Source organism: Penicillium roqueforti (assembly GCF_015533775.1).
Source record: "Penicillium roqueforti strain LCP96 04111 chromosome Unknown scaffold_01, whole genome shotgun sequence".
Classification (NCBI taxonomy): domain Eukaryota; kingdom Fungi; phylum Ascomycota; class Eurotiomycetes; order Eurotiales; family Aspergillaceae; genus Penicillium; species Penicillium roqueforti.
In genome coordinates this window covers 2456088-2482290 of record NW_024067565.1, presented here as the reverse complement: position 1 = coordinate 2482290, position 26203 = coordinate 2456088, and the positions used below count along the sequence as shown (strand labels likewise).

The 26203-nt window shown below is 47.7% G+C and overlaps 10 protein-coding genes across 10 annotated transcripts; 4 read left to right on the top strand and 6 right to left on the bottom strand.

Moving 5' to 3' along the window:
* Nucleotides 1–1272: 1272 nt before the first annotated feature.
* arg2 (acetyl-CoA:L-glutamate N-acetyltransferase) lies at nucleotides 1273–3542 on the top strand (the record flags this gene model as incomplete). Its single annotated transcript, XM_039077594.1, has 3 exons — nucleotides 1273–1326; nucleotides 1385–1531; nucleotides 1599–3542. The coding sequence occupies 3 exons, from the start codon at nucleotides 1273–1275 to the stop codon at nucleotides 3540–3542; spliced, it is 2145 nt and encodes a 714-aa protein (XP_038933935.1).
* A 2771-nt stretch (nucleotides 3543–6313) lies between these two features.
* Nucleotides 6314–7846, top strand: LCP9604111_1386 (uncharacterized protein; the record flags this gene model as incomplete). Its single annotated transcript, XM_039077583.1, has 1 exon — nucleotides 6314–7846. The coding sequence occupies one exon, from the start codon at nucleotides 6314–6316 to the stop codon at nucleotides 7844–7846; it is 1533 nt and encodes a 510-aa protein (XP_038933934.1).
* Nucleotides 7847–8149: 303 nt separating this feature from the next.
* LCP9604111_1385 (glutathione S-transferase family protein) lies at nucleotides 8150–9079 on the bottom strand (the record flags this gene model as incomplete). The annotated part of the gene is made up of 1 exon (XM_039077572.1): nucleotides 8150–9079. One exon carries the CDS (start codon nucleotides 9077–9079, stop codon nucleotides 8150–8152), a length of 930 nt encoding a protein of 309 aa, XP_038933933.1.
* Nucleotides 9080–10072: 993 nt separating this feature from the next.
* LCP9604111_1384 (uncharacterized protein) lies at nucleotides 10073–11020 on the bottom strand (the record flags this gene model as incomplete). Its single annotated transcript, XM_039077561.1, has 1 exon — nucleotides 10073–11020. The coding sequence occupies one exon, from the start codon at nucleotides 11018–11020 to the stop codon at nucleotides 10073–10075; it is 948 nt and encodes a 315-aa protein (XP_038933932.1).
* Nucleotides 11021–11993: 973 nt separating this feature from the next.
* On the bottom strand, nucleotides 11994–13956 carry LCP9604111_1383 (uncharacterized protein; the record flags this gene model as incomplete). The annotated part of the gene is made up of 2 exons (XM_039077550.1): nucleotides 11994–13240; nucleotides 13296–13956. 2 exons carry the CDS (start codon nucleotides 13954–13956, stop codon nucleotides 11994–11996), a joined length of 1908 nt encoding a protein of 635 aa, XP_038933931.1.
* Nucleotides 13957–14793: 837 nt separating this feature from the next.
* On the top strand, nucleotides 14794–15976 carry LCP9604111_1382 (uncharacterized protein; the record flags this gene model as incomplete). Its single annotated transcript, XM_039077539.1, has 6 exons — nucleotides 14794–15005; nucleotides 15061–15150; nucleotides 15215–15315; nucleotides 15382–15504; nucleotides 15585–15760; nucleotides 15821–15976. 6 exons carry the CDS (start codon nucleotides 14794–14796, stop codon nucleotides 15974–15976), a joined length of 858 nt encoding a protein of 285 aa, XP_038933930.1.
* A 1920-nt stretch (nucleotides 15977–17896) lies between these two features.
* Nucleotides 17897–18773, bottom strand: LCP9604111_1380 (uncharacterized protein; the record flags this gene model as incomplete). Its single annotated transcript, XM_039077527.1, has 3 exons — nucleotides 17897–18170; nucleotides 18218–18478; nucleotides 18541–18773. The coding sequence occupies 3 exons, from the start codon at nucleotides 18771–18773 to the stop codon at nucleotides 17897–17899; spliced, it is 768 nt and encodes a 255-aa protein (XP_038933928.1).
* Nucleotides 18774–19522: 749 nt separating this feature from the next.
* On the top strand, nucleotides 19523–19791 carry LCP9604111_1379 (uncharacterized protein; the record flags this gene model as incomplete). The annotated part of the gene is made up of 2 exons (XM_039077516.1): nucleotides 19523–19555; nucleotides 19612–19791. 2 exons carry the CDS (start codon nucleotides 19523–19525, stop codon nucleotides 19789–19791), a joined length of 213 nt encoding a protein of 70 aa, XP_038933927.1.
* A 1494-nt stretch (nucleotides 19792–21285) lies between these two features.
* Nucleotides 21286–21719, bottom strand: LCP9604111_1378 (uncharacterized protein; the record flags this gene model as incomplete). The annotated part of the gene is made up of 2 exons (XM_039077505.1): nucleotides 21286–21522; nucleotides 21588–21719. 2 exons carry the CDS (start codon nucleotides 21717–21719, stop codon nucleotides 21286–21288), a joined length of 369 nt encoding a protein of 122 aa, XP_038933926.1.
* Nucleotides 21720–23154: 1435 nt separating this feature from the next.
* LCP9604111_1377 (MFS transporter) lies at nucleotides 23155–24699 on the bottom strand (the record flags this gene model as incomplete). Its single annotated transcript, XM_039077494.1, has 3 exons — nucleotides 23155–24265; nucleotides 24322–24511; nucleotides 24591–24699. 3 exons carry the CDS (start codon nucleotides 24697–24699, stop codon nucleotides 23155–23157), a joined length of 1410 nt encoding a protein of 469 aa, XP_038933925.1.
* Nucleotides 24700–26203: the final 1504 nt, after the last annotated feature.

Sequence of the window (26203 nt, the reverse complement as noted above, 5' to 3'; positions counted from 1 at the left end):
ATCAAAATTTCCGACGGTGAGACCAGGCTAGGGTGCCACGATCAATTGGATTGCAGGAAGGGTAAGCGGCGTGGTGGCGTACGAGGGCTGTAAATCTAAAATGGTGGGGATCAATCTCAAGCAGGTAAATAGGACCAATAGTCGAAACAGACAGTGCCAATTACCACAGTAAATTGACAGCTATTGTTCCTAGTGATTCCGAGCAATCCTTAGGGGATGTTGGGCAATTCATAGGGATTTGCGCTGTATTGCAAGGAGGGGTGTTGCGACCGGGGTTGGATTTGAAGAGGGGGAGGAGAGAGGAGCGGGCGCACTTACTTGGATTTGATATTTGACAATATTTGATGAGTCTTCGGTGGTTCAGAGGCGTGTTTCAAGCAGGTATTCTTTTTTTTAGATGACGAGGATGAGCAACTTTTGCAGTGGCGGGGGAGGTTCAACCGCTAAAGTATAGGAACCTTTCAGTACCCCGTTCCAGGCCGGATTCGCCATAGATTACGATGTATCCCCCTCGTACTGTTACATTTTGCCCAAAGCGGTCTACACGTATAAAACGGGCTACTGGCTTCTAGAACCCTTGACCCTGACTATACTTCCAAGGTTCCCTTTAGGGTATATGTAGGTCATAGAGGAGTGGATAGTACACCGGTGGACTCTAGTGCTAGCTATATCAAAAGTACTATACGAAATCAGCGAGCATTTTGGTCCCGAAAATGACGTGGGTGATTCGAATAGGTTGTATTTCTTTCTAAATTTATTGTTAGGCAGTATAAAAAAGTTCAATTCCTTTCTTTGATCTTTGTGTTTATTTTATGCTTGAAGAGACCTAAACCTAAGAAGGGTTGGACTGTATGTACAACATGTAACATCATTTTGCTATTTATAACCACCAGCTGTTATGGTTGATTATATATTTCTCGAAAGTGGGTAGATTTTCTTATACACTCTGTACCAGGATAGGTAGCTGCATTTAAAACGCAGTCTAATTCCGTTAAGTCCTAGTCCACTAATATCCTTGTATGGAGTGTACAGAACAGACATGTACAATTTATAGCCCTGAAGTGGACAGAAGTGGACAGCCTTTCTTATCAATCTCGGTATCCACAGGCGGTGAGCTATACCTAGCCGAGGATGCGTCATATTATTTTCTTTTCCCTCAGAAAGATTTGTTTGATCTTGACTCGTTCCCCTATATTATATGTTTACTGTTGATTTGTGGTGAGGTTGTTTCTCCGATGCTCTTGCATTGGCGTCAACTATATACACCCAACAATGACCTCCCGAACGTTCAACTGGTCTCGAACGGCCAAGTCCTCACTGGTGAAGGTAATTAAAACCGGTATACCCCGCCAATGCTAAGCATTTATTGACTAGAAGTCTGCAGCAACATCTCGTTCGTCCTAGTGACCCCATTACGGCGCGACCGGCACAGGCGCTGAATGTCCGAGCCCAGCAATTCGCCGAGTTCTCGGGTAGCAGCGAAAGCCAAGATCGCCTCGGCCACCGCGCAAAGGAGAAATTGCTTGATCGGGTAGGTGGCATATTACTATTCTTCTTTTCTTTCTGTTCATATGCTAACAGCGGCATGTTCGGCTTAGGAATTCTTTCTTAGCCTCCTGAGCTCCGCATCGACTAAGCGTGAAGCTAGGTCGTACTTAGCTCGGCTAAAGGCCAGCCCCGCCAAATCGAGCCAAGAATCTACCGAGCCTCCGAAGGAGCCGATACCAGGATCTCTGCCCTCCGGTGTCAATTTGGGCTCATTCTACGGTGCTTCTAGGGCGGTGTACGATAGCCCTGTCTTCCGGCAAGATACAACTCCTACTCCGCGCGCGCAGGTTATACCTGAAAGGCTGCACTTGGCCCTGATCAAAATCACCACTCCACAATTGCTCGATGATTCTGTCATTAAGGGAGTGGCGAAGACCCTCTCGCAGCTCGTCCGCCTGGGCATGGCATGCTGTGTAGTTGTCGACCCCGGGAAGATGGGCGGCCCTGCCGGGCGACAAATATCCATTGAACAGGCAAATCGGATATCGGGGGCAATCGATGAGCAGCCGGACTCAAAATCTTTCAGACTAGACTCGGCGTTATCTATATCCGAGCGGGGATCTGGTCAACCCACGGTGTTGTCGCGAAAAATGCTCTTGAGCGTCCTTCGGGATGGCCATGTCGTACTTGTTCCGCCCATTGCCTATACGGAGGAAAACCCACGAGCCGTGACAGTTTCAGCTGATGATGCTACCCTTGCACTGACGAAAGAATTTGCGGGACTGTCAACAAATCCAGACCCGGACGAAGATCCAGCAGTAACTGCCGAGAGAATCAATACTCTACAAAGGGAGGTCTCTCTGGACCGTGTCATTGTTCTCGATGCGCTTGGGGGCATCCCAGCTTTCAAGGGCCCTCAATCATCGCACGTCTTCATCAACATGGAGCAAGAGTTTGATCAAATTGAAGATGAGCTTTCCCAGGCACGAAACTCTATTTCTGGCCACAAAGATCCCTCGAAACAGGTAACTACGGAAGCCACTTACCCAGTCTTGGAGAGTAACCCGTTCTCAAAATTCGTCAATCGCGAGGTTGTCTCGCCTATGCCACCTACCGCACCCGCTCAATCACCAGCTGCCGAGGCGATGGAGGAGGTGCTAGATGGCCATTTGGAGAATCTCAGATTAACCCAACAAGCATTAGCCATGCTACCGTCCGCCTCTTCAGGCATCATTACCTCCCCACAAGAAGTTTCTTACTCAGCGCGTTCACCAAAAGAGGCCGCTTCAGACCCGTCAGCGGTTGGAACCCGTCGACAGCGCAACCCATTAATCCACCACCTCCTCACCGACAAGCCTCTACTATCATCCTCCCTACCCCCAGGTCGACGCGGTGCTTCCAATGGCGGATCCAGCCCATTTAACCCAGTTAGCTCCCACACGACCTTTGTGAAACGTGGAATGCCTCTCACAATCCTCCCAAACCCCTACACACACCCCTGGACAGCCCAGATCCAACCGCGACTGGGATTGAACGACCCTTCTATTGATCTCCCCCGTCTAGTCACCCTAATCGAAGACTCCTTTGACCGCAAACTCAACGTCCAAAACTACCTCGACCGAGTGAACAGCCGTATCGCCGGTATCATCGTCGCCGGTGAGTACGAAGGCGGCGCAATCCTGACCTGGGAAACGCCGCCGGGCGTACCAGACGACGGAAGCGAAGCCAGTGCCGCGCGCATGGTGCCCTATTTGGATAAATTCGCCGTGCTCAAGCGCAGCCAAGGCGCGGGGGGTGTCGCCGACATTGTGTTCAACGCGATGGTGCGCACATGTTTCCCCAATGGAGTCTGCTGGCGTAGTCGCATGGACAACCCGGTTAATAAATGGTACTTCGAGCGGTCTTCGGGTACTTGGAAGCTGGCTGATAGTAACTGGGCTATGTTCTGGACAACGCCTGGGCTGGTGGAGGATACCCAGCGCTTCCAGGATTATGAGGCTGTTTGCCGGTCTATTCAGCCTAGCTGGGCTGACGAGAAAAGTGTCATTGACTGAGACGTGTATATAGAAAGGAATATTGGTGTCGAGCAACACTAATGATTCTCAGTGTCCTCTGGTGCTGCTTGAATTATGGGAATTGTTCATAGTCTAATGTCCCAACCGCATTTTCTCTTGATTCGGGAATATGGATGTCTCCTCTAAACTTTTTGGAGTCATTCGGCTCATTTTGAATACGGAGGGTGGCTGAGTAAAATACCCCTTTTTTCCATTTTTGTCTCCAGCATCATATTTTCCTTCGCAGCAATTCTTGAACAGTTAGCAGTAGTGGACCCCTAGGGCTTCTGCTAATTCAGTTAGATCTATCAACCGTCGAACTTCGGTTTTTAAGAACGGCCTAAAGAGAAGGACACAGGCTCTTTTGTCTAACAACTCTCATTCTTTAAGCCTTTTCCTTCTCAAACACCATGCTTAGGATATGGCTATGTCTAGATTGTAAACCTACTAATTGTTTTGCAGAATGCCAACAATCATTGGGTTTCTAAGTACACTGGCACTCGGAGTCATCTGCTGTATTCGGCCCACATAACCTAGGTCTGCAACAGGCATGGCAGCTTTGAGTACAGGTCTTTCTTACAATTTTATTCGACAATAGTAAATGCTGAGCATTAACCCCTGTCCATTGGAAGATATACATGTAGAGTCGTTGTGAGGGCAAGGCTCCACTCCATATCAAACCCCGTATAGGTTCCGAATCGAGTAATTCCTATGCCGACACCGATTTTCTCGCTAGTTAATGTAACTCGCAGAAGAAGCTACACGTCCAGACTAACCAGGTTTTATTCTTGGCAAGTGGAGGTCTTCTGGGGTGCCACGCGCAGGCACTTAGTCGGACTTAGAACGGAAGGAGTTTGATATTCCCGCTGAAACCTTTGAGGGCTTGGTATTCACTCGACACTCTTGATGCGTTGGCCTTAACGGCAATGGCTATAGGTTCATACGTTGGAATATGTCACGTCATATGGGGTATGAAGTAGATTCTCACTGACAAATAAACACCGCCGCACAAATTGACTGTAGATGAAGTTGGCTCCCTTACGCAGATCTTTCGGTCTAGACATTCATTGACTTATTCCATCCATTCCTGATGTGGATATATCCCCTTATTATCTTTTCATACTTGGAGTTGGGGTTGGATACCATGCATCTGAATACAATTGGCCAAGCCCTGTTACGTGCCAGGTTATTTCTAACAAAAGAAGTGCATTGCTCATCGAATATCAAGTATGGAGAAGGAAAGAAAAGAAAACAAACGTTAAACAACAATGGGGTCTTTATACCCCTTCGGGGGCAAAGCCCTATCCTCGTTTATCCCAGAAGGAAGGTACGACTGTCTGCGCAAACGAGTTCCCTCGAACAGGAAGGAACGACCAACGGTACAATCCCGAACGGGAAAGTACGAGTTTCGCAAGTGCCAATCGTGACAAGCCCTACGTGATACGTTAACGGAGGTAGCTGAGATGCATGTGAAAAGGGCCCCTTCTAGTTTCTATTGTGTGCTTCCTCTGACTTCGAAATTCTTTGCATGATGGGCTTGCTATCATGTTTTATTTAGAGGCTAATTATGAGAGTAGCAGTACATCCTTGTTAGTTATCGGCTACATTGAATGCCTCTCTTTCCCGAATTTGCACTATTGGATTCACGGGATTCTAGCTGAGCCGTGTTATTCCCGATTTGTCGTTTGGCCAAGTTTCGGTAGTCCTCTCGTGCTAAAATCTTGACTCACGAAACCTTGGCCAAAGAAATACCGGAGTGTTGCCGATAGAGCCAATATAAAGATAAAATCACAGTTTCTCTGACCCGGTATAATCCGATAGAAATGGTTTTATGGCTATTGCAAGCGAATCTATAGTCCACCCCGGATGTTGGAGTATGGAAAGACCCGCCTAGAAATCCCGAAAGGGAAGAGCTACCGACAATCTTCACAGTCCCCGCTAAACTAATTTAGGTACACCTGCCGCTGGCCGCAATTTTCAACTGGCTCCAGGTCATGTGATATGTATCAAGAGTACCATATTAATCTTCATAAGCTCCTCTAGAATTGCGGCCAGCGGCAGACTTACCTAAATTAGTCTAGCGGATTATATCGCTAGATAAAGATTGTCGGTAGCCCTTCTCTTTCAAGGTTACCGATTACCCCGATTACTCCAGTTTCCTCGACAAAGGCTTGTGCCGCGGTAGTTTTTTGAAATCTTGAAACTTTGACTGGCCGCATGGCGAAATTATCGTCAAATTTCGGCGACATCCCCGTTTCGGGATTCCGCTTGGCGGCGACCACTTGCCGAAATTCTGCTGCTATCTTGTCGGCTTATAGCCCGATCTGCCCTCTTCCAACATGAGATCTTTGCTCGAAGACATCTACAAATAGTGAAGCTGCCTCTTTCTTCAAAGTGTCTGGGGTAAAACTCTTCATGTAAAAAGCTCCTGTGAGTGCGTGAATAACGCGGAGACCCACACTATAAAATATGTCTTGGTCTACATATCAGCCGGGGGGAAGGGGGGCCCCAGGGGTCCTATTAGATGGAGACTTCGAAAATACTCGGCTATGGCCCGCATACCCCATGGAGTTTACCCCGACATGCGGGCCTCCGGGTTCTTGGTTTGGTCTGGCAATAATTGAACTTTTCCTCTATAAAAAAAGGTATATATACGATCGTTCCCCTGCAAACCGGTTGGTTCGATTCTTCTGAAATTCTCTTTTTCCTCTGTGGGCTTCTAAGTCTATTGAGTTTACTGTTTTTTACCTCAAAAACGTACATCTTCGAACATGGCAGGTCTTGATCTCAAGATCGACTGGAAGTCGAATCGGCGGGCCATCGCTTACTGTATGGTGGCTGCCATCGGTGCTCTCTGCTACGGTTACGATACGATCTACTATACTGGGATTCAGGGTATGACATGGTTTGCCAAGGACTACGGGGAGAGAAATGCAGATGGGTCATACTCTCTTGGGACATCGTTCCTCTCGGTGTCTGCTAGCATCATCTATGTCGGAGAGTTAGTTGGAGCTATTGGCGCCGCTCCCATCAATGACTTCTTCGGCAGGCGTGCTGTATTCCTGTCGGCTTCTCTTTGTATCATTGTTGGAGCCATCGTGCAAGTGTGCTCATTTGGCTCTGACTCAGTCTTCTATGTCAGTCGTGTGTTGATTGGTCTAGGTATTGGACAGTTCACCGCTACTTGCCTGATGTACATTGGAGAGGTGGCGCCGTCTGCCATCAGAGGTCCGGCCCTCATGTGCTTCCAGTTCATGCAGTCTATCTCGCAGTTAGTCGGAGCCTGTGTCAACCAAGGCACCCAGAGCATTTCCAGTTCTCAATCTTATCGCATTCCCATGTGCCTGCTGGTTGTTCTTCCCGGTATCTTGCTTCTGTGCCTTCCTTTCACACCTGAGAGTCCAGTGTGGTACATGTACAAAGGCAAGCGTGAGAAAGCCATCAAAGCTCTCCGCCGAATCAACCACAGCTGCCGCGACTATGATCCCTCAGCGGACATACAAGCTATCGAAGACCAAGTTCAGATGGAGCGTGAAATGGCCAAGGACGCTACCTGGGTCTCACTCATCATGGATCCCATTGAGCGCCGCAAGCTCTTCTACGCCTGTGGCGTCATGTTCGTGCAGCAGATTAATGGTATTCAATTCTGGTACACCTATGGCGTTGTGTTCGCCCAGTCCATCGGTGTTTCAGATCCTTTCACCATCAACACCATCATCTATGTCCTACAAATCATTACCGTCGGCCTAGCAGTCGTTCTCGGAAACAAGATCAACCGCCGCACGAACCTCCTCGTCTGCTCAGGGGGTATGTTCATCTCCCTAATTGCCGTCGGCGGCCTCGGCACCACCAAAGCATCCGATGGAACCTTCAGCCGTGGCATCGGCATCGGCATCGTTGTTCTCGCCTACATCAACATCATCTTCTACAACTTCTCCATCGGGACCCTCTCGTACACTATTGCATCGGAAATGTCCGTTGGCCGCAACAGAAACAAGATCACCGCGTGCGCCATGGGCGTCTTCTTCCTCACGCTCTGGGTTATGGTCTTCACCAGCCCCTATATGTACTACACGGGTCATTTAGGTCCGATGATCGGTTTTGTCTACGGAGCAACAACCACGTCTTTGCTAGCATATTCGTGGTTCTGTGTTGGTGAGACTGCAGGTCGCAGCAATGCGGAAATCGAGAGACTCTTTCAGGACAAGGTTCCTGCTCGTCAGTGGGCGACATATGTTATTCCCTCTGATGATGTGACAGTCACGAAGAAGGGTGCCGAAGATGAGCAGATTGAGATGGCATGAGCTATATGAAATGAGTTGTATGACATGAATCTAGATCTAGATCTGTACTAGTATGAAAGATACGACATCTGTCTAGCTGTCTTTTGAGTTGCCTTTTCTTTGACATCTCTCATATGAATATCGTTCCGGGATTTTTCCAAAGCCTCCAAATAGCACAACATAAAAGACTGGAGATATGTAAACAATAGTGATGCATTAAGACTTTGGCTGCCTGAATGCAGGTTGACAGACCTCCCTTTGCCTCTTTCCATCGTGCTTATGTGTGGAGAAGTACAGATCTAATATAAATGAAGGGCTCCCTAGCTAGGGTTTCGAAGAACGGGAGATGCGAAACCCAATACGAGGGAAGTGTACGACCACCTGTCCTACAAGAGGATCATCACGCACAAGGGCAACCTCTCGCGTTGTCAAAGTCACTAGGCGCCCAGTGGTATGTCCCTGTCCGTAGTCGTCTGGCGTAACTATCACATCATCCCCACGCGAAAGTCCAAGTGCATCCTCGGAATCTACGCCGTGACCGGGAAGAGGTGTGCTGCAACGAGCCGACTCGTGTGCTTCCGCAATATCAATGACCCGGTTGCTTCCGTGGCCAATCTTCCGTACTCTCTCTTCCCATAGAGACATCTTGTGGAAATTTTTGAACAGTTCTTGTGCAAAATCCAAGTAAACGCGTGCCGTCCAAATGTCAACGTAAGCATGGAAATCAGCAAGACTCGGCGCTTCACCCAGCCAGAACGAACGGCTGTCACTAAGCTGTTCCTCAATCAAACTTGCATGTGCGCGTAATTGAGTCTTGAGGTGAGGCACATCCTCTTCAAGACGGTGCAAGTCCATGAAACCTTCGAAAAACTTCTCTCGATCGGCCATTAAATCAGGTGGGAATTTTGATTTGTTGACTCCGATGACAAGTCCAGAGCTAGCAATATGCAAGTCTCTGTCACTCCAACTAGACAACGCCAAGCACAGTCCTTTGGAGTTGCCAGGAAAGATGGTGGGAATGGGATATCGCGTTTCCAACTCTTCCGCGATGAGCCGAGAATCGCAGTAAATGTCGGCGCCGATCTGCAGGACTGGAGTTTTTCGATATCCTCCTGTCAAGGCTGTGAGGCCAGGCTTTGGTAGAATGAGTTCCGCATCCACTGACTGCCATACCAAACCTTTCAAGCCTAGGATAAGGCGCACCTTTTCGCCAAACGGGGAGGCAGCGAAGCTGTGCAGAGTGATTGTGGACATGGTTGCTCTCGACATGATTCTTCTTCACGTAGTGTTTGGTGATAAATCGATTGACCTTTAACTAACTACATGTCAATTCGCATTATGAGTCATAGTTAGTAATAGTTAGTAATGAACAGTCACTAACTAACTAGAAGCTACATTATTATTAGGGAATTGTTGCTGCCTCGACACTTGATTCTGTAAGGCCAGGAAGAAGAGTACTTTTTCCCATTCAAAAGACTGTACAAACTCGGCGAGGTCGGAGGTGACACTGGTATTATTCTTGTGACATGCCAGGTTTATCCCTTGAAGAAAGAGTGAATTCAATTCAGAATGAGAGTAAGATGACCCCAGGAAGTGGACCGTATCGTCATCGTCATTCAGCGATTGATAGTTATGCAGCCTAGCGAACATCTTCTGCCGGGCAGCTGTGTAGGCATCAAATTGCGCTTCCGATACGGGAGGACCCAGACTGCCTGACGACATATCAGAGAGGGAACCCATAGTCCATAAGCAAGTACGTAGGATTGGATGCGGAGATGGATGGTGGGGAATCGGTGTCGATGTCGAAAATGGGAGATGGACGGTGCCGGTTCGATGGTGCCGGGTGGACGCTGTAGGTTGATGACGTGGATGTTGATGTGGAGAAAGAGTAAGATGAGAGTAAGATGGGAGTAAGATAGAGACGGAAAGAATAAGCAAGTACAGAAGTAGGAGATGGCTTGCTTTTATCGCTGGAGTTTCTGCAAATGAGCAAGCAAGCAAACATGAAGCATGTGATAGCGATCTATAGTAGATCATGAAAATTCTGACTCCAAGAATCAACGGCGTGAGAGGAACGCATCGTGGCCATTGGGTTGGTCAAAATTGATTATTGAAATCCATTGGCTAGAAATGGACAGCGGGATTCAGATTACAGAGGCTTAATCGTAGAGATGTGACGTATTGCGACAACATATTTTCTCAGACGCTATGTGCTGATGCATCCAAGTGGTACTCTATGGAATAGACCTAGACGTGGCTTGCTGTGATGCTAGACCAACTGTTAACAGCACTAAATAACTTCTTGAAGTCCTCCCGCGCCTTCAGGCACTGAATTAGATCGGGCCCATTGAAAGTTGCAAGCTGATAACCCCCTGGAGGGTGAGAGTGGTGACGAGCCGGAATGCCCTCAGTGAAGGGCATCTGCACGCTGTACAAAGAGTGGCGAGAGCGGAGGGCCTCAACTAGCGACATCTCGGGCTTCACCCACGACTCTGATTTCGGGGTACCAAACAAGACAACGCTGAATCCTCGAGTGTCATTGACCGCCATCTCGGCAGTTGGACACCATTTCCCTTGATACAACCCAACCACGGCATCCAAAAACCCGCGCGGATAGAGGTCGGGCCATTGGTTGGTGAAGCGCAGGTGCATCTCGATAATCTTTCCACCAATCATCTCGGCGTTGAGCATGCCTGTGTAGTCTGGCAAGTGTAGCTCTATAAAATCCACGAGTGTTCGCTCGTCCTGCTGTGGTACAGCGATATTGACTTCCCATCTGTCGAAGGTGCCGCCGCCAGAGGGAATGCCCAGCGTGTGGGATAGCCAGACTACTTTGCCATTGAGAACCGCCACGTCAGTGCTGATGTGGTCACCTTCAAGAAGCTCTGACCACATATGTCCCGACGAGCAGTGCTCACGGTAGTCTTCCATGTCTTCAAGAATTCTGGTTCCCGCTCCAAGATTCCTGATGTTGTAAATCGGCTTGCTGAAGACAGGGAATTTCTCAGGAGCTATTCCATGTGGTGCACACGCCAGTCCCTGCTTCTCTGCGATTTCCAGCTTATTGTACACCCATCGGTGCACCGGATTGAGGCGGTACGCATTGTAGTCCTTCAATGGAATGACTACATGCTCGGGACATTCGGTACCACTGTAGAACTGTCTTTTCCAGGGCTCCTGAGTTTCGAAAGGCATAGCTAGCGTTCAATTGAACTTCAACGAAGACTTTTAGTTAGTATGCCGAATATTAGGGGAGTGAATGTGAGCGAACAGACAGGTTTAGATGGTTACGTAGCGTGTGCGTAGCTGGCCGCGTCCTCCAGGGTGTTCAATTGCGAGCGACTTTTGCTGCGAGAGCAGATGTCCATTATAAGGAGATTCAGGAAACAAAACGATACGGATATTGAAACTTCATACATACTCGTGGACCCTTCAGGCGGCAACTCCGAGCAGATCGGAGGATACAGGTCTAATAGATCCACTGTTCTCCTGCAAAGCAATGGGGTCCGTCTGTTCCCCGTCCAACCACAGATGCAGAGACCTGTTCCTGGCGTCGTTCGATACTTTCATGGTCTTCATTTGAGTGATATGGGTAGTAGACCTGAATTGGGTTTGTAGCTCGTAGTATGCATGGATATAGCAGTCTGCTAGAAATTCAGCAAACCAATCTCACATGATACAGTAGACAGACAACCAATATGGGGAAAATATTTGCCCAGGAAGACCCATACAAGTGGATCCTTCAGGATCTCGTATGGTTGTTGGGTTCTATTTTCCCAATATTGTGGCTGGTTAATCGGATATCCCAACAAACTATGCAGATCATGGAAGTCTTCAGGGCCAGAAGTGGTTATTTGCTCGTTGATCATTTCTTATGGGCAATGCTTCGTTCCATGTTAGGCAAAAACATACGTATGCCTTTGCACGGGTGTGGATTCATCTCATTGTCCTGACCCACCTAGTACGAGAACCGAGATGCACCGGCGATTCGGTTTCGCTGCCCCGCTGCCCAAGGTATTACACCCTGCTGTACGGAGTACTGATACATTCAAATATTGGAAAAGTCAATCTTGGAGTTGATAAATGAATTTGATATAGTTAGAGAACAAGCATTGGAGGAAAAACAAATTGTAGATGATGTTGAAACAATATATCCGTACCCGTCCGCTTAGAATTCACCATGGTTATAGATACCTTCCTCAAGAGCCTTGATCTGGAGTGCCAGAATCTTAGAATAGTATCTTGCAGTCGCCAGATTGCCTCCATGGAAGTAGAATCCTGGGTGCCCACTATTCTGCCACATGGTCCTAATTTCTCCTTCGTTATTGTAGCCCCAAACATCAGACACCTTATCAGCGACCTTGTCGCCCAGCATCGTCCTTGTTTGCGAGCGCATATTGTCGTATCCAGTAGCGAAGATAATCTCATCGGCTTCGAGCTCAGTGCCATCGGCAAATTTGAGGCCTCGAGGCAGAATTTCAGCAATCTCCTGGCCTTGCTTCACCTTGATCTTGCCATCCACGATCATTTGGGAGGCTCCGACGTCGATATAGTAGCCGCCACCGCGCTGGAAATATTTGACGAAGAGTCCGCCGCCATTTGGACCACGATCAACCTTGAATCCTGCCTTTTCAAGCCCCTCGAGAAGCTCCTTATCATGCTCTGCTTCTTGGGAAGTGATATGGATCTGAAGCGCTTTCATAACTGGTGTGGGAGTGCCATGGAGAAGGAGATCGGCATCTGCCAATGCGGGACCATCCTCTTCGTAAAGGCCCTTCAGACCGATCTTTGTGATGGCAGTTGAGGAGATAATGCAGGTTGTGGATCTCTGGACCATAGTGATATCGTAGCCTCTCTCTTGATAATCTTGTGCAATATCGTGGGCGGAATTGCATGAGCCCACAACGATAGCCTTTTTGCCTTGGCTGTTTCTCTTGGCACCTGGGAATTGCGAGGAGTGACAAAGAAGGTCACCCTGGAAGCCGTCCACGCCGGGGACTTCAGGCATCTTCATCTTTCCGGAATGACCGGTCGCTTGGATGATATGGCGCGGGTGGAACACTCTCTCTTCAGTGGTACCGTCCTTCTGTTTGCGAGAAAGGGTCACGGTCCAGTTGGCAGTCTTCTCATTCCATTCGCAATTGGTGATAGTGGTTGTGGTCCAAACATTGAGTTCGAGCATTTTGACGTAGCACTCGAAGAATTCAGCCAGCTTATCCTTCGGGGTGAAGATAGGCCAAGTCGCTGGGAACTCCATGTAGGGCATGTGATCGTACCACACGGGATCGTGCAGGACAAGCTGACGGTATCGGAGTCGCCAGTTATCCCCGACGGACTCGTTTTTATCGATGATGAGGGAGTCCACTCCGAGCATCTTTAATCTCGCAGCTGCGGTCAAACCGCCCTGTCCGCCGCCTTTGAAATAAGGATTAGCTGGGTTCTTCAAAATGATGAAAAGATAGAAACTTACCGATAATCAGCACACTTGGCTCGCGACCGTCAGTGTAAGCAGCAGAGTCGGCTCTTTTTTCGGCCCAATTCTTGCGATCCGGGTTACCACCGTGCTCTGCGCCCTTGGGCCTCCGACGTCCAAGAAGCTCCTCATGGCCCTTGAGCTCTTGAAGACCAGTGAACAAGGTGAATATTTTCCACGTGTGGTTCTGCAGCGCGAGGCGGGCGATTCCGGTCGCAGAGCCATGGGATGTCTCTGCCTTGAAGAAAAATTGGATACCTTGAACTTCGCCAGCTCCATCAAGTGACCACACTTTCGGGGCGCGAACGGGGGTGCTTCTGTCAATAGAGATTTTCTTGAGTCGCAGGCCGTCCCTGGACTCGGAAGATCTCTCAAGGAATTTCACGATCGCTTCGTGGCCTTGCACTGTTCGAAGCTGCCAGGTCAGAGCTAGATGGTCGCGCCAGAAGCCATTGTCTCCGAATAAGTTGGCGATGCCGTTGAAGTCACGTTTGGCCAAGGCAAGGTTGAAAGCCTCAACAAGTGTCGATGCAACGTGTTCTGGTTCACATGTGGCACACTTGGAGGGAACTGGGAAGCTTGCTACTGGTATGTTGACTGAGCCGGGCACTCCACGGATGTGCGAGGGGATATTCTGCTGGATGTCTGCGCTGGCCATTGTGGAAAGACCGATAAGGGAAAATTTATAATAAAGGCAAGAAGTTTTGAAGAGGATGTATTGTTCTCTTCGGATGGTATGAGTATCGAGAAAGAAGGATAGTTGAGGGGATTTATAACTTTTTCGGGGGCACCTAATTAATCCAATCCACTTGCTCAGGTGAGCGTGCTATCTTGGTATTCGGTGAACTTGTTTGGAACCGCTGAGGCACACATCTTGATCGTTTCGCGAAGGTGGGAGTTTCTCGACGTGGGGAGCGGTTCCGACTTGGGTTGGGAATGTAGGATGGGAGGAATGACCAGTCAAATTCCAAGGCGGCAAGGTGGCTGTAACCCCAGCTTCGCCTTTTTACGGGGCCCCGCATCATCGGCTCCACCGCACTCCACTACTCCAGGTTCTAGGGGTCTTGCAGAGCGCATCCGCTCCTCCGACCATGAATAGGGGCTGGAATGCGGGGTTCGCGATGGCGGAAGCTATTCGCATGTTGATTCGCAGGAGCTGCTTCTCCTTCTCCGTATATCCGAATCGATAGCTTACGCCCACCCCCACAAACTATCTGCTGCCGCTCTGCTTCAACGCGGGGGCGATGTAGATCTACAACATTTGGAATCCCGTCTAGACTCACTAGTGGAAGCTTTTTCTGCTGTGAGCTGCTCGCAGGACGTTTCCGGTACCCCAGAATCCAAACAGGCAAGGAAAGTTTGGTCCCATTAGATCCTGGTATGTAGCTAGTAATTACCACGGTATATATTGCTTAGGAAGTGTCCATGTGTTTGAAGCTGCTTTTAATTCTATCTTTGCCAACACCCCTATTTTCACCATTATATCTTACCAAACATGGCTAAAACATCTGATTCGAGCACTTCCGAGGGCGTGAACTTTGCCAACGACGTTCAGCATGCGGAAAATGGAGACTCTAGTGCCTTTGAGAGGACCAGGTCTAGAGGAAGCATCATGCTATCTCCGGAACTCTTTGAGAAGCTTTACTTGAATCCGAAACCTCAAGTTGCTGGAAACCTTCGGAGTATCATTGGCAATCCAACCCCTATGTATGGCAGCTGTGTTCCGATCACCCCTCCTAGGAAATAACTGACACCAGCGTAGAGCCATCACAGGATTCGTCATGGCCTTGACTCCTCTCTCTTTTTCCCTCATGGGCTGGAGAGGAGCTGGCAACAATGGAATTGCTCATATGTGAGTAGTTGGAATCAGTCTGATTCCATATTCAGGGGCGCATGCTAACTCGCTATTCTTTCAGTGGAGCATACATCTTCTTCGGAGGCATTCTCTTGCTTGTTGGTGGATTGCTAGAGTGTATAATCGGTAACACCTTCTCATCCGTGGTGTTCATGTCCTTTGGTAAGTGATACTGTGCTCGTGGCCTATCCAAATATATGTCAAATACTAATGACATCAATGATGCAGCATGCTTCTACCTCACCCTCGCCACGACCCTACAGCCCTTCTACAATGCCTACGCAGCCTATTCACCAAACCCTGATGATCCCACTGCAGGACTCACATCGGAGGGTTTCAATGCCAGCTTTGGTTAGTCAACCACCGCATTCTTCCGACCTTGCTTTTTGAGCAAAGCGTGAACAAGATTCTAACGATCAAATGGTATACAGGATTTTTCATAGTTTGTTTCAATCTTCTATGCTTCTTTTACTTGATCTGCTCCTTCCGGACCAATTTTGTCCTTGTCTATATCCTTTTCACCGTGGTTATTGGAGTTGGCCTCATCAATGCTGCCTACTGGTACTTGGCTATGCAGGAGACAGTACTTGCTGGGAAGTTCCAAATAGTGAGTCCCCTAGCGGTATCTTTAATTTTCTCGTTACTGACGCAATCGATCTCATTTCAGGGCGGAGGAGCTGTGCTATTCGCAGCATGCCTCGGTGGATGGTATTTACTCTTTTCTTTGTTGCTTGAATCCGTCGATTTCCCTCTGCGGCTTCCCGTGGGTGATCTCTCTAGCCATGTCCCGGGACTATCGCAACTTCAGAAGAAGTCGGATTGATCACAGCTCTACCTGGTAGACCTAGTTTGCAGAATTGCGCGTGCGTACAGGCGTTTTGAAAGGCGGGTTCATCAGCCAAGTAAAATGGGACGCGAGGGACGGATATTTAGTGAAAGGCCAATGGGAAACAATACAGATGTACCCTGGATATTTAGTTTACTCAAACTCCTTTCAATCAAAAATAAGCTCTTTTCACATATATAGACGCAATATATTTTCAAGCCCTGCAGCAAAGTAGTTACCCCAAAGTAATTACCTACCCCAGATACTGTGCAGCAACGGTAGTACCCCGGACCCCGGACCCAGTTTGAAAACCTTGCTGATCTTTGTCGCGTCACATGGTGATTTTGTGGAGTTGAGACACCTAATGTCTCAAACGCCGAACCTGGCGTTGATCATCCCTTCGTTCCCAAAAATATGAAAGTTTACTTTACCTCAGACCTCATTGGGCACAACCCCCTTTATACCCCACCGATCTTCTCCGTACCTCCAGCGGACCCGACCCGATCGTGCGGAGCCGATCGGGGCGGGGTCGAACCCAAACCCTAACCAAAGCGGACCCGACTGCCCAGGTGTCGCACGCATCATGGCCCAACAGAATCATATCTAAGACTGATCGAATCTACTCACCGGGGTTTATGGATCTGCGGGACACCTACATATGTAGCTGTATGTACCGGATTTTAGGCCGCGGATGCGAATTTCCCGATCGGGGTGCCGCCGCCTTATGAGGGGGCTCAGGGTCCTGTTCACTGAGTATTTCACAGCACAGGGTGATTACTCAGTGTACTCAAGGGTATGCGACAGCGCTTAATGAGCGCAAAGACTTGCTCACTCTACGGCCTGAAAATAAAGGCAGAGATGGAACAATTTAACAACGTGACATGTGCATCATTTGTTAGCCATCTATTCTGTGATACTAACCTCAACAACTAAGAATCCACCTAACATTGATCAGCCTTTTTTGTTGATAGCCCCTGTCCTCAGGGAAGTTATTCACTCGTATGGCCTCTAAGAAAATGATGAGGTGTGAAATTATATAGCTTATACCTTTCTGTAAGCACTACAATTTCTGAGCGCGGTCAGAACCGTCGCCTATAGGCTTTATCTAGGTCTAATTTCAATGGGTCTCAATGGGTAGGTAGACTACGACAGTGCCCGCCTACGGGCCGGCCTAGGCTTCCGTAAAGCCCAACTTTGGGCCCGGAGTCACGAACAAACTGGGATTTCTAATGCTGAGGCTGATGCCCCACTTCCGGAATCCGATCCTAGAAGCACCGGCTTACGCACGTCAGTGAGAGCTCGTAAGCGAACAAGATAGGATGATAGTGACTGGGCCTATCATTGAAAAGAAGTTCAATGTATATATGAAATAAAATCATCATCTGAACGTCACGTTTTTACGATTTAATAGGTCTAATAGGCGCCCATAGATTGGCTTGGGTTTTGGGTTTCGTGGGTTTTGGCGCAGCCTACCTATAGGGTTACCGAGATCAGATAGAGCGGGTTAAGATTAAGTTCCTAGTAGTTAGCGTTATAGGCGACTAAGATGTGATGGTTTTTACCATGATCGTAGGGCTCGGATCTATTGTAGATCGGATCTCTCTCAGCCAGGCGAGCGGAGCGGCAGGTGGGGTCGAGGGCGTAGGGCCAGCAAGCCGGTTCGGTTCGGGGCGAGTCTTGACGTGTATCAGTGAGAGCTGTGGAGGTAAGAATGGTGATGAAAGGAGACAAAAGGACAGGTGGTATTGGCCCGATGTGGAAACCCACTTTTGATCAAAGATTTAGAGTGCCTCTATGTGAGACAACAGGTATAGGGGAAGAAAGGAAGAAAGAGAGAGAAAAGATTTCGAGAAACCGTTGTAATGGAATGATACTGCACCGGACACGCTAGAGACATGTCTATCGCTCACATTGTGCTCACGCCCCGTCAGGACCACTCCCTGATGGCACAGCCGATCTAGCCTGTTCATCTTTGACACGGAGAGAGAAACCTACGATGATTTCGGCCAGGTCCCTCATGTGAGATTTCTTGCCGATATCCCATGGGCCGTACTCGTGCAAGTGGAGGAATCTATTCTCGGGGTAGCTCTTCAACCCTTGAAATTCTCCCTTTAGGAACTTTACGTAGTCCTCGTGGTAGCGGGCGAGTGTCAAATACATCTCATGTCGATTCAAAGAGATCAAGAGGCGCCTACAGCACTTAGCACGAAAATATGCGAATATTCACACTCCACCCACGTTTCGAATGGATGATGTCGCAGATTCTCCTCATCATTCATGATCCAGCTGACCATTTCTGCGCCTTCTTGCCACTCGACCAACGGATATTGCTCGGGGTCCCGGATTCCTGCCTTTACCTCCACAATAGCAAAAATATCGCTTTTCTTGACTCCCATAAGGTATCCGTCGACATATGCGGTTAATTGGACTTCTCCAAAAGACACGCTACCGAACAGATTACCATTAGGGGACCATTGGCAGTTCACGCTCTGGCCTACGCTGAGTGTCAAAGCGTTATCACGAATTGGTTCACCTGCGGTTCTCCATCCGCTCTGGCGTACTTGACCCACTTCCTCGAGGCTGCAGTAGACAGTTCCGTTGGCACACTTGAAGCGGCAGTAGACGGTTCAGTTGGCGCAGTTGAAGCGGCAGCACTAGGACTGCGTCCCGCGGTATCTGCTGATAGTTCCACAGCTTGAGGTCGATCTCGACGCCGAAGTTCAACTGTCTGGGAAGGTTCCTGGGAATCCGAAGCTACTATCGCAAGCTGACCTGGTCTCACTAGGGCGAACATGCCAAGCTTTCGGTCGGTTGGGTACTGGTCCGTTTCGATATATGAGAGCCACGTCTGTATTGCTTAGTCCCCCTTGACCATCTCCTTGGCTCTACCTTCAGTTTCTCGGTCGGGGAACTCGGTGATATTGGAGACCCTCCGAATAATCCTCATGCTGAGATATTCCTTGAACGTGAGCTTTGAACCTGGGTGCAGACACTCGAGCTTGCTTGGATTTTTGGTCAGGACGTGGCAATCGCGCGCGCTGGCTCTCCATTGACTGACGGTCGAGGGCACCTTCGGTGCTGGAGGGCGGGGTGTTGGAGGGGGTTCCAAGGTTACTTGAAATCTGCTTTTTCCGATGAGTGTTTGTGGGGGAAAGATGAGAAATCAGTTGCCTTTCCAATAACGAATCCAAAGTTCCCTGCCTAGGTACCTACCTACCTAGGTAGAGAAACAGATCTTATTGAGGCACCAGATGAAGTCATATTGATCTATACAGAAATCATCCTGCAACCTTAGGACCAATAGACGATAGTTTAATTGAAAATTCATTGAATGAGACTGCCACAAACATTGTTCTGTTGCTACTATATATATGCGTAGGCCCGGGCTGTTGAATGCTATTGAATCAATGGGCAATTGCAGAATTGTATTGGGGAGGCGTTTGACCAATTCTGAATGAGATATCTATACTTGAACAAGCCTTCGAAATGGGAACGTTATTCTGAGGCGCACCCACTTTCCCCTCTCAACTCTCATGCTTCACGATGAAGAACAGCGACAGAAGGAATGTTCCCGGCGTAAGTGCATCAAATCCAGTGGAAAGTACAGCAAATCAGTCTCTAACATCCCGTAGTGTTGCCCGCTCTGTGACAAAACACAGCCTGCTGGAATACAGTGCCCCACTATTGTGGCACTCGATGTAGCGAATACCGGTGGTATCCAGGCGTTGAGTTCTCAGCCTAGCAGTGCCGTTACTGCTCCGACCGTGACACCCGCCTCCGTGCCGCTGCCGCACGCTACTCGTGTCTCATAGCAAGTGACCAGGTAATTACTGACACACCCTTATTCATGTAGCAAACTGCCAGGATCAAGCGGAAGCATGATCGTAAAAAGCAAACCAGTGCGAAAAAGGGGCTGAAACGAGTTCGCAAGAAGTGGTGACATAAAAGGCCCACAGGTGAGTTCTCTTAATCTAGGTTCTTCAGTCGTCAAAGATTGTACTAATACTACTAAAGGGCAATCTACCAAGAACGACGATGACAAGGACACTGACACCAACCCAATAGCCAACAAAGACTGTCGTCGAAGAAGATCCCAACAGTGAGTCCTCTTGCTTGATGTTCATACAAATCACTCTTCCCCAGTAGATTGATTGAATATAACTTGGCAACAAAAATGCGTACATAATACCTAGCTTTGGTCAAGGCAAGCTTCTATTTAAGCTTTGCTCATCGACTAATGGCAGGGGCGATGTAGCGTAGACCTAAACTCAGACTCGGTTTGCGTTGTCACTGAAAGGTCTTCGATCTTCATTGAACCAGTCTGAATACATGAAATCAGAACTCAAAGTCTAGATCATAATTGCAATATGCTAATCTCATAATAGTGTCCCCTACGTCTAATCATGGTGATGATGCTGCCTCGGAGATAGGAGGGTCGCTAGCGGCCACGTTGACGCCTCCCTTCCGTCTTCGATGGGTGTTAAATATGTATTCTCCACCGGGTACCTCGAGAACAACGGTTATAGATGGGCTGATGCTGTTAAGGAAGAAGAACAGAAGAAGAACAGAAGAAGGCAGCGAAGAAGGTAGAGGGAGAGACTTAAGATTGGCCCCACTTTGAAATCACGCTAACCACCACTCACTTTTTTTCTTCTTCCTACACCACCCCTATATCTCTCTTAGGCACAGAAAATAGCTCTTTACGTAGAGTAAAAGGTGAGCTTTTATATAAGCAACGCTTATCTATTATCTATACCTATCAAGCCGGTGTTTCGTAGTTAAAGCTAGCTATTGATTTTAGGTGCACTTATGAGATCCGTCGGCCACTGCTCCAACGTTTACCCATTAGACCAAAAGGTCATAACAAAGTCAGTTCATGAGAACTGACTTGTTGCAGTGGTTAGACTGTGACAACGCCCGTTAAAGTGGAGACACTTTTAGCGTCGCCAAGACATATGCGGACACTCTTGGCAAAATTGGTACTGCCAAGATCTGGTTATGTACATAAAATAGCCTAATAGGGTAATTTTTGCATTAATTTTGCATAATGGTGGGCGATGGGCGTCAAATTTCAAAAGGCACTTTCTAGTCTCCGCACGCTTCCGTTCTGCCACCGCCTTGCCCGTCATCCTTATTATTGTCTCGCTTGCTTCATTCCTTCCCTTCTCCAAGCTTTTTTTGTAAACAGCATGTCGACTTAGTCAGTATTGAATCAATTTGGCTTCGTTCCTTCACATATATTTTGTGATGGTGGGGTAAAAATGCGGGTGGGTAAAATACTTTGTGGTAGGGTCTGTATTAAATAGCTAATTCAAGCTCATAGACGTAACAGGGCCGACAAGAGAGCCAATAATAGGATTCGGCTCTTCTAAGGCTATCGGAACTGGCTGGCTCATATCATAACGAACGAAAAGTTCAACTGGTGCCGTTTCGTCATCCGCAAAACTCCATAGCTGAGAATATTGCAAAAGCAAGCTTTCTCCATGTAATGAAGCTTGAATTATTCTTCCATGTTTCTGTCCAGTGTATGAAAGAACCAATAACTATAAAAAATAAGTGAGTACTTAGGAAATCTCTAGTAGCTAGGAAGTGTATGTAAGATACTAACTGGATGGATCGGGTGGTCCCGGAACGGCCGATCGGATGTTCGAGCAACCATCACGGTTAGGACGGCGCTTACTTCTTGGAGAGTAAGGCAATTCTCTGCATGATTTGCGGGAACATCGGATAAAAGTTCCATAATTGCATGTGGGTTAAAGCTTGGCTGAAAAACTTCTCGGAGACTTAGTATACGCCAATAGTTCCTTCTATTAAGTCCACATAGTTCAGGAGCGCTATGCTTCCATTTCGTCCTAGTATATTGAGTCCCTAAAAACAGTAGAGTAAAAGAGAAAAAGCAAAGTGCACTAACCTCCGTTCGTAGATAGATCTTAGATCGCTGAGAGTAGAGTCCCGGGAAAGCCCTCTCCGAGGAAGCATCTGCTGGGATTGAATATGCCAACGTGTCTGTCTGGCATGATCTTCCCAGGCATCCGGCCCATATAAAAGTGTCAATGTATCCCATCTTGATTTAGCGAATTCCAGGGGATGTTCGACCTTAGGGTCATTCTGGACTTCTCGTAACAGAGTCTGGAAGTCCCGGGGGTTATTAAGCCGTTGAAGAGTCTGTGGAGGATGGTCCGCAGCCATCGAAACCGTATCGAGTGGATATTTTTGAAGCACCTTTTCCGGATAAGGCCGAAAGAAACATGGACCAAATTGTACAGAGCCGTCACCTGTCATGCCAACTTGCTGGCTATAGATTCCGAGGCCTTGGAGATCACCGGGGGAAAGAAACCAAGATTCACAACTCTTAAGTAGCTTGTAGAGTCGCTTAACTTCATCGCAACGCCTGGTCTGGGTTTGTTTATCCATTTTCGTGTGAGAGGGGAAGAGTTAAGAACTCTGAGAACGAAAGAAAATCAATAGAATTGATGATGAATGGAAGTGACGATGGAGTGTGGCCGTCAATATGTTGGATGGTCAGGTGACCTTAGGTAGGCCACGGAGACGTAGACCTCATTAAAAACATTTTGAGAGCGGGCACTCTGAGGGCCCTCATTTGCATTAAAAAAGTTGACCTTTCTCAATTTAGACGTATAAAACTGCTAAGTCATCTTAATAAATTACTGTTATTTAGCACTGTTTAGGTTTGAATACTACTTTTATCATCTATTTTTTTATTAATATTAAGAAATTTTAAGAAATTGAGTTTTATAATTAATCATAGTATGTAATAGTGACATTGTAGATTTTCAATCTCTTTAAGAAAAGTAGTGGTTGGTAATTTTAAAGATTGCTACCTAATTCTATCAGATGGAATATATCTTGAAGCGGTGAGAGAGATATGTAGAAGGTTTGATTCCTACAAACGATCGAGATCTAGTTACAGTGAACATTGATTCTCCATTTGGGATCTCCACTGTAGTGAATTCTCATCAATATCTCTTGCAAAATAAATATTTGAAAGTGTCAAAAGTAAATTGTAAAAATTTCTAATATCTTCATACATAAAGAAGTATGTTTATAGACTTCTTCTTCTTCTTCTTCCCCTGTACATTCAGAAACCCCGCTGTTGGCTAATATGAATTTGCAATATAATCAGAGAGGAAATCAGAAAGAAGTGGATTGAAACCCTATGCCCCATCACCAATCATCATTCTATGATACTTGCTCTTCATTCGAATCCGGGGCCCAAAATGATAAAACACCCACGGGAGGGGAGCAAATGCTAGTGCAAAGAAACCTAGCAGGCTCGATCCCCACGGCACGCCAAGTCCGTCGTACAGATACGTTCCAAAGAGAGGAAATACCGCTCCAAAGACTGAGCGGAAGACTGCATTTGCCGCAAGCGCACTCGCGCCATACGGACCATAGCAGTCCGTGAGGTAAGATGTGATGCTAAGGAAAAGTAATATCAGGCTGAACCCAAACGGAACCCCCGAAATGATTGCTACAATCCAATGCGCCGGAGGCAGGGCGGTCCAGCCGAACCAGAACAGGCTGACAGGGATCAGCCAAGACAAGATCACAAGGTGGGGTAGTCTGGCTTCTGGGACAGGACCAAGTTTGGATACGTATTTTCCGTGAATCGTGTTTACATAGGGAGAGGCAATCGTGGCAATGGCCATGCCGGTACCCATTCCGAGAAAGGATAGGCCTGCAATACCAGGAGACCAGCCGCGGGACTGTTTATATACAATCGGATACGCCGTGAAGTCGAGGTAGAGAATGCCGTAAATGAAGGCCATGTAGAGAGAGAGGAGGAATAAGATCGGCTCCGCGAAAAGCATCAGCCAGGGACGGATAAGGCAGGTCCCGAGCTGCTCTTGGAGGGAGGGCCCGGACTGGACGACTCCCAGGCGCCGGGCCTTATCCCGCAAAAGCTTGGCTGCGTACGTCTCTGGAAGGAAGAGCACGCATGTGGCGTAGACAACTCCGCTTAGAATAAGCACCAACCAGATGTTCCATCTCCAGGAAAGGTATTCCGAGACGAACCCGCCAGCTACCGGGGCAAAAACAGGCCCAAGGAAGCTACCGGCGGAGAACAGAGCTAAAGGTACTGATCGTTCGCTTTGCGGCCAGAGGTCTGTGATAGACGCGCCCGAGTTTGTGACCGTCGGAGAACCGAAAAAGCCGGCTAAGAATCGAAAGATTATCAGCGCGGCTATGTTTGGGGCTAATGCGCAACCAATTTGGAAGAGGACAAACAATCCCAGCGTCAGCCGGAATATGGGGTTGCGACCGCTAGATTAATACTGGTATAAGCGGCTGAAGGCAGGAGTATCTCAACATAGACTGACTATAATTCCGACAGGGGAGCAAAGATGAGAGGCCCCGATGCAAACCCTAGTAGAAAGGTGGTCACTCCTAGAGTAGCCACTGTCTGCGAACATCCATAGGTGACAGTAATAAGGTTGGTTCCTGCTGTATAGATACTCGAACAAAAGGCAATTACTCCAGCCATCAGCGCCACAATCACCGTATAGAGCCCTAATCATATAGCCATAATCGTCAGTTAACCCATATATTATTACTTTGGTAGAGATTCAAAATCGAAGAGGTCTCTCACATTTTCTGCTTTTCGGCCATCTCTTAGGATCTTCCTTCTCATCAAGGGTAATTGGGCTGTCTGGAGGGGCATCACGACCATATTCCTCCGCCGAGTTCGGGCGACCCATTCACTCGGGCTGAGATATTGGTGTTGGCTGCTAAACGCTCCAGTAAAGAGACCACGGAAGTCTGGCAATTACAGGTTATCAAGACTGTGGCATCTCTTTAAGTATTTTGTACGGAGTATAATTTTATATAACAAATGTCAAAGGGCGTGGAGGGCGGGGCGCCCTACTGCATGCGGGAATCGATGTGGCCACTGGTGTTTGCTCTGAGTCTAGCCCCGATTACACCATCGCCGATCCGTAAACCTCATATGTTGTAGGGATAATGACTCCGTAGTTAATTAAAGGCAGGTATGTGCTTACAGGGCCCAAGATCCTCACCGCCGTCCTGTTTAGGGGTAAACAACGACCGTCAATTGATCTTAGCAGACACTCATGGATTTTAAGGTAATGCTGTAGAATCCTATATTGAACTACATCAAATTTATAATTGAAACTAAGCTATAGTACTCCATAGTGGAAATTTGATTCGGTTTGTTGCATTTACTTATGTTATGGGGTGACCGGGCTGACCGGGCGGCCCGCTCCGCTTGCTTATAAATTCCGTTATTTCATCATTTCCTTTCCCATTCGTTACAACTTACGACCAGCTCAATTGTCGTAATGGATATTGGATTAGGTCGAAGGCAGCCATCTGCCTTGTTGTTTATCTGCCAAGACCTACTATTCGTAAAGCTCCCTGGCTCACATCAAGTCCGATCAAAGCGCCTTTGCGTTTGAAATTTAACAGCAAAACGCCAAGCCCGCCTCGTAGACGCACGCCGGCCCGCAGGATTCCCGACTCTCACCCGACTCTCACCCACCACATCTACATTCTACAGGTAATGATGTCTATATAAATCCTTTTGATGCTATTTCAAGCACTTACGACCATAGGGTGTGGAAAACAGCCGTACTTAAGCCACATTTTCTGCACGGCCAATTTCTTAAGTTGAATAGATATTGTACCTTGAGCCAGTTAAGAACGATCAGGTAGCTATTGAATCCTTTTCTTACTGTCTTTCTGCCTGAGTCATTGAGTAAGTAAGAGGTAACGGATAGTTCTTTGAGGAATAGAATAAATATAGAAGTTGAATAGTGTTCTGAAGAGAGAAGGCTGTTGGAGATATACTGTGAGCCTAGATAGTTCTTTAGACCTATTTGACTCAAGGGATAGGCTTTTCAGTCACTAGGATAATGCTTTTATGCTCTTTCGTATAGAGAGGAAGATGAAGCCGTTTGAAGTGTTATTATGGCATAGAGAAAGAGGATTAGGTAGCTCGATAAAGGAGTTACGGAAGGACTAGGATATATAGTGGGTATATTGTGCTATTTCTTATGCTGTACTGCTTATTGGCTGACCTGGTTAAAGGTTTCGTTTATTATTATTGCGAGAATGTAAGTAACGCGAATTGTCCGGTATATGTGGTTGTAACGGACTCTAGAACGTTATAGTCTGTTAGACTGGACAATGACTCTATGGTATGCTTATTCAATTAGTCTTACTTGATTGAAGAGTTATAATCCA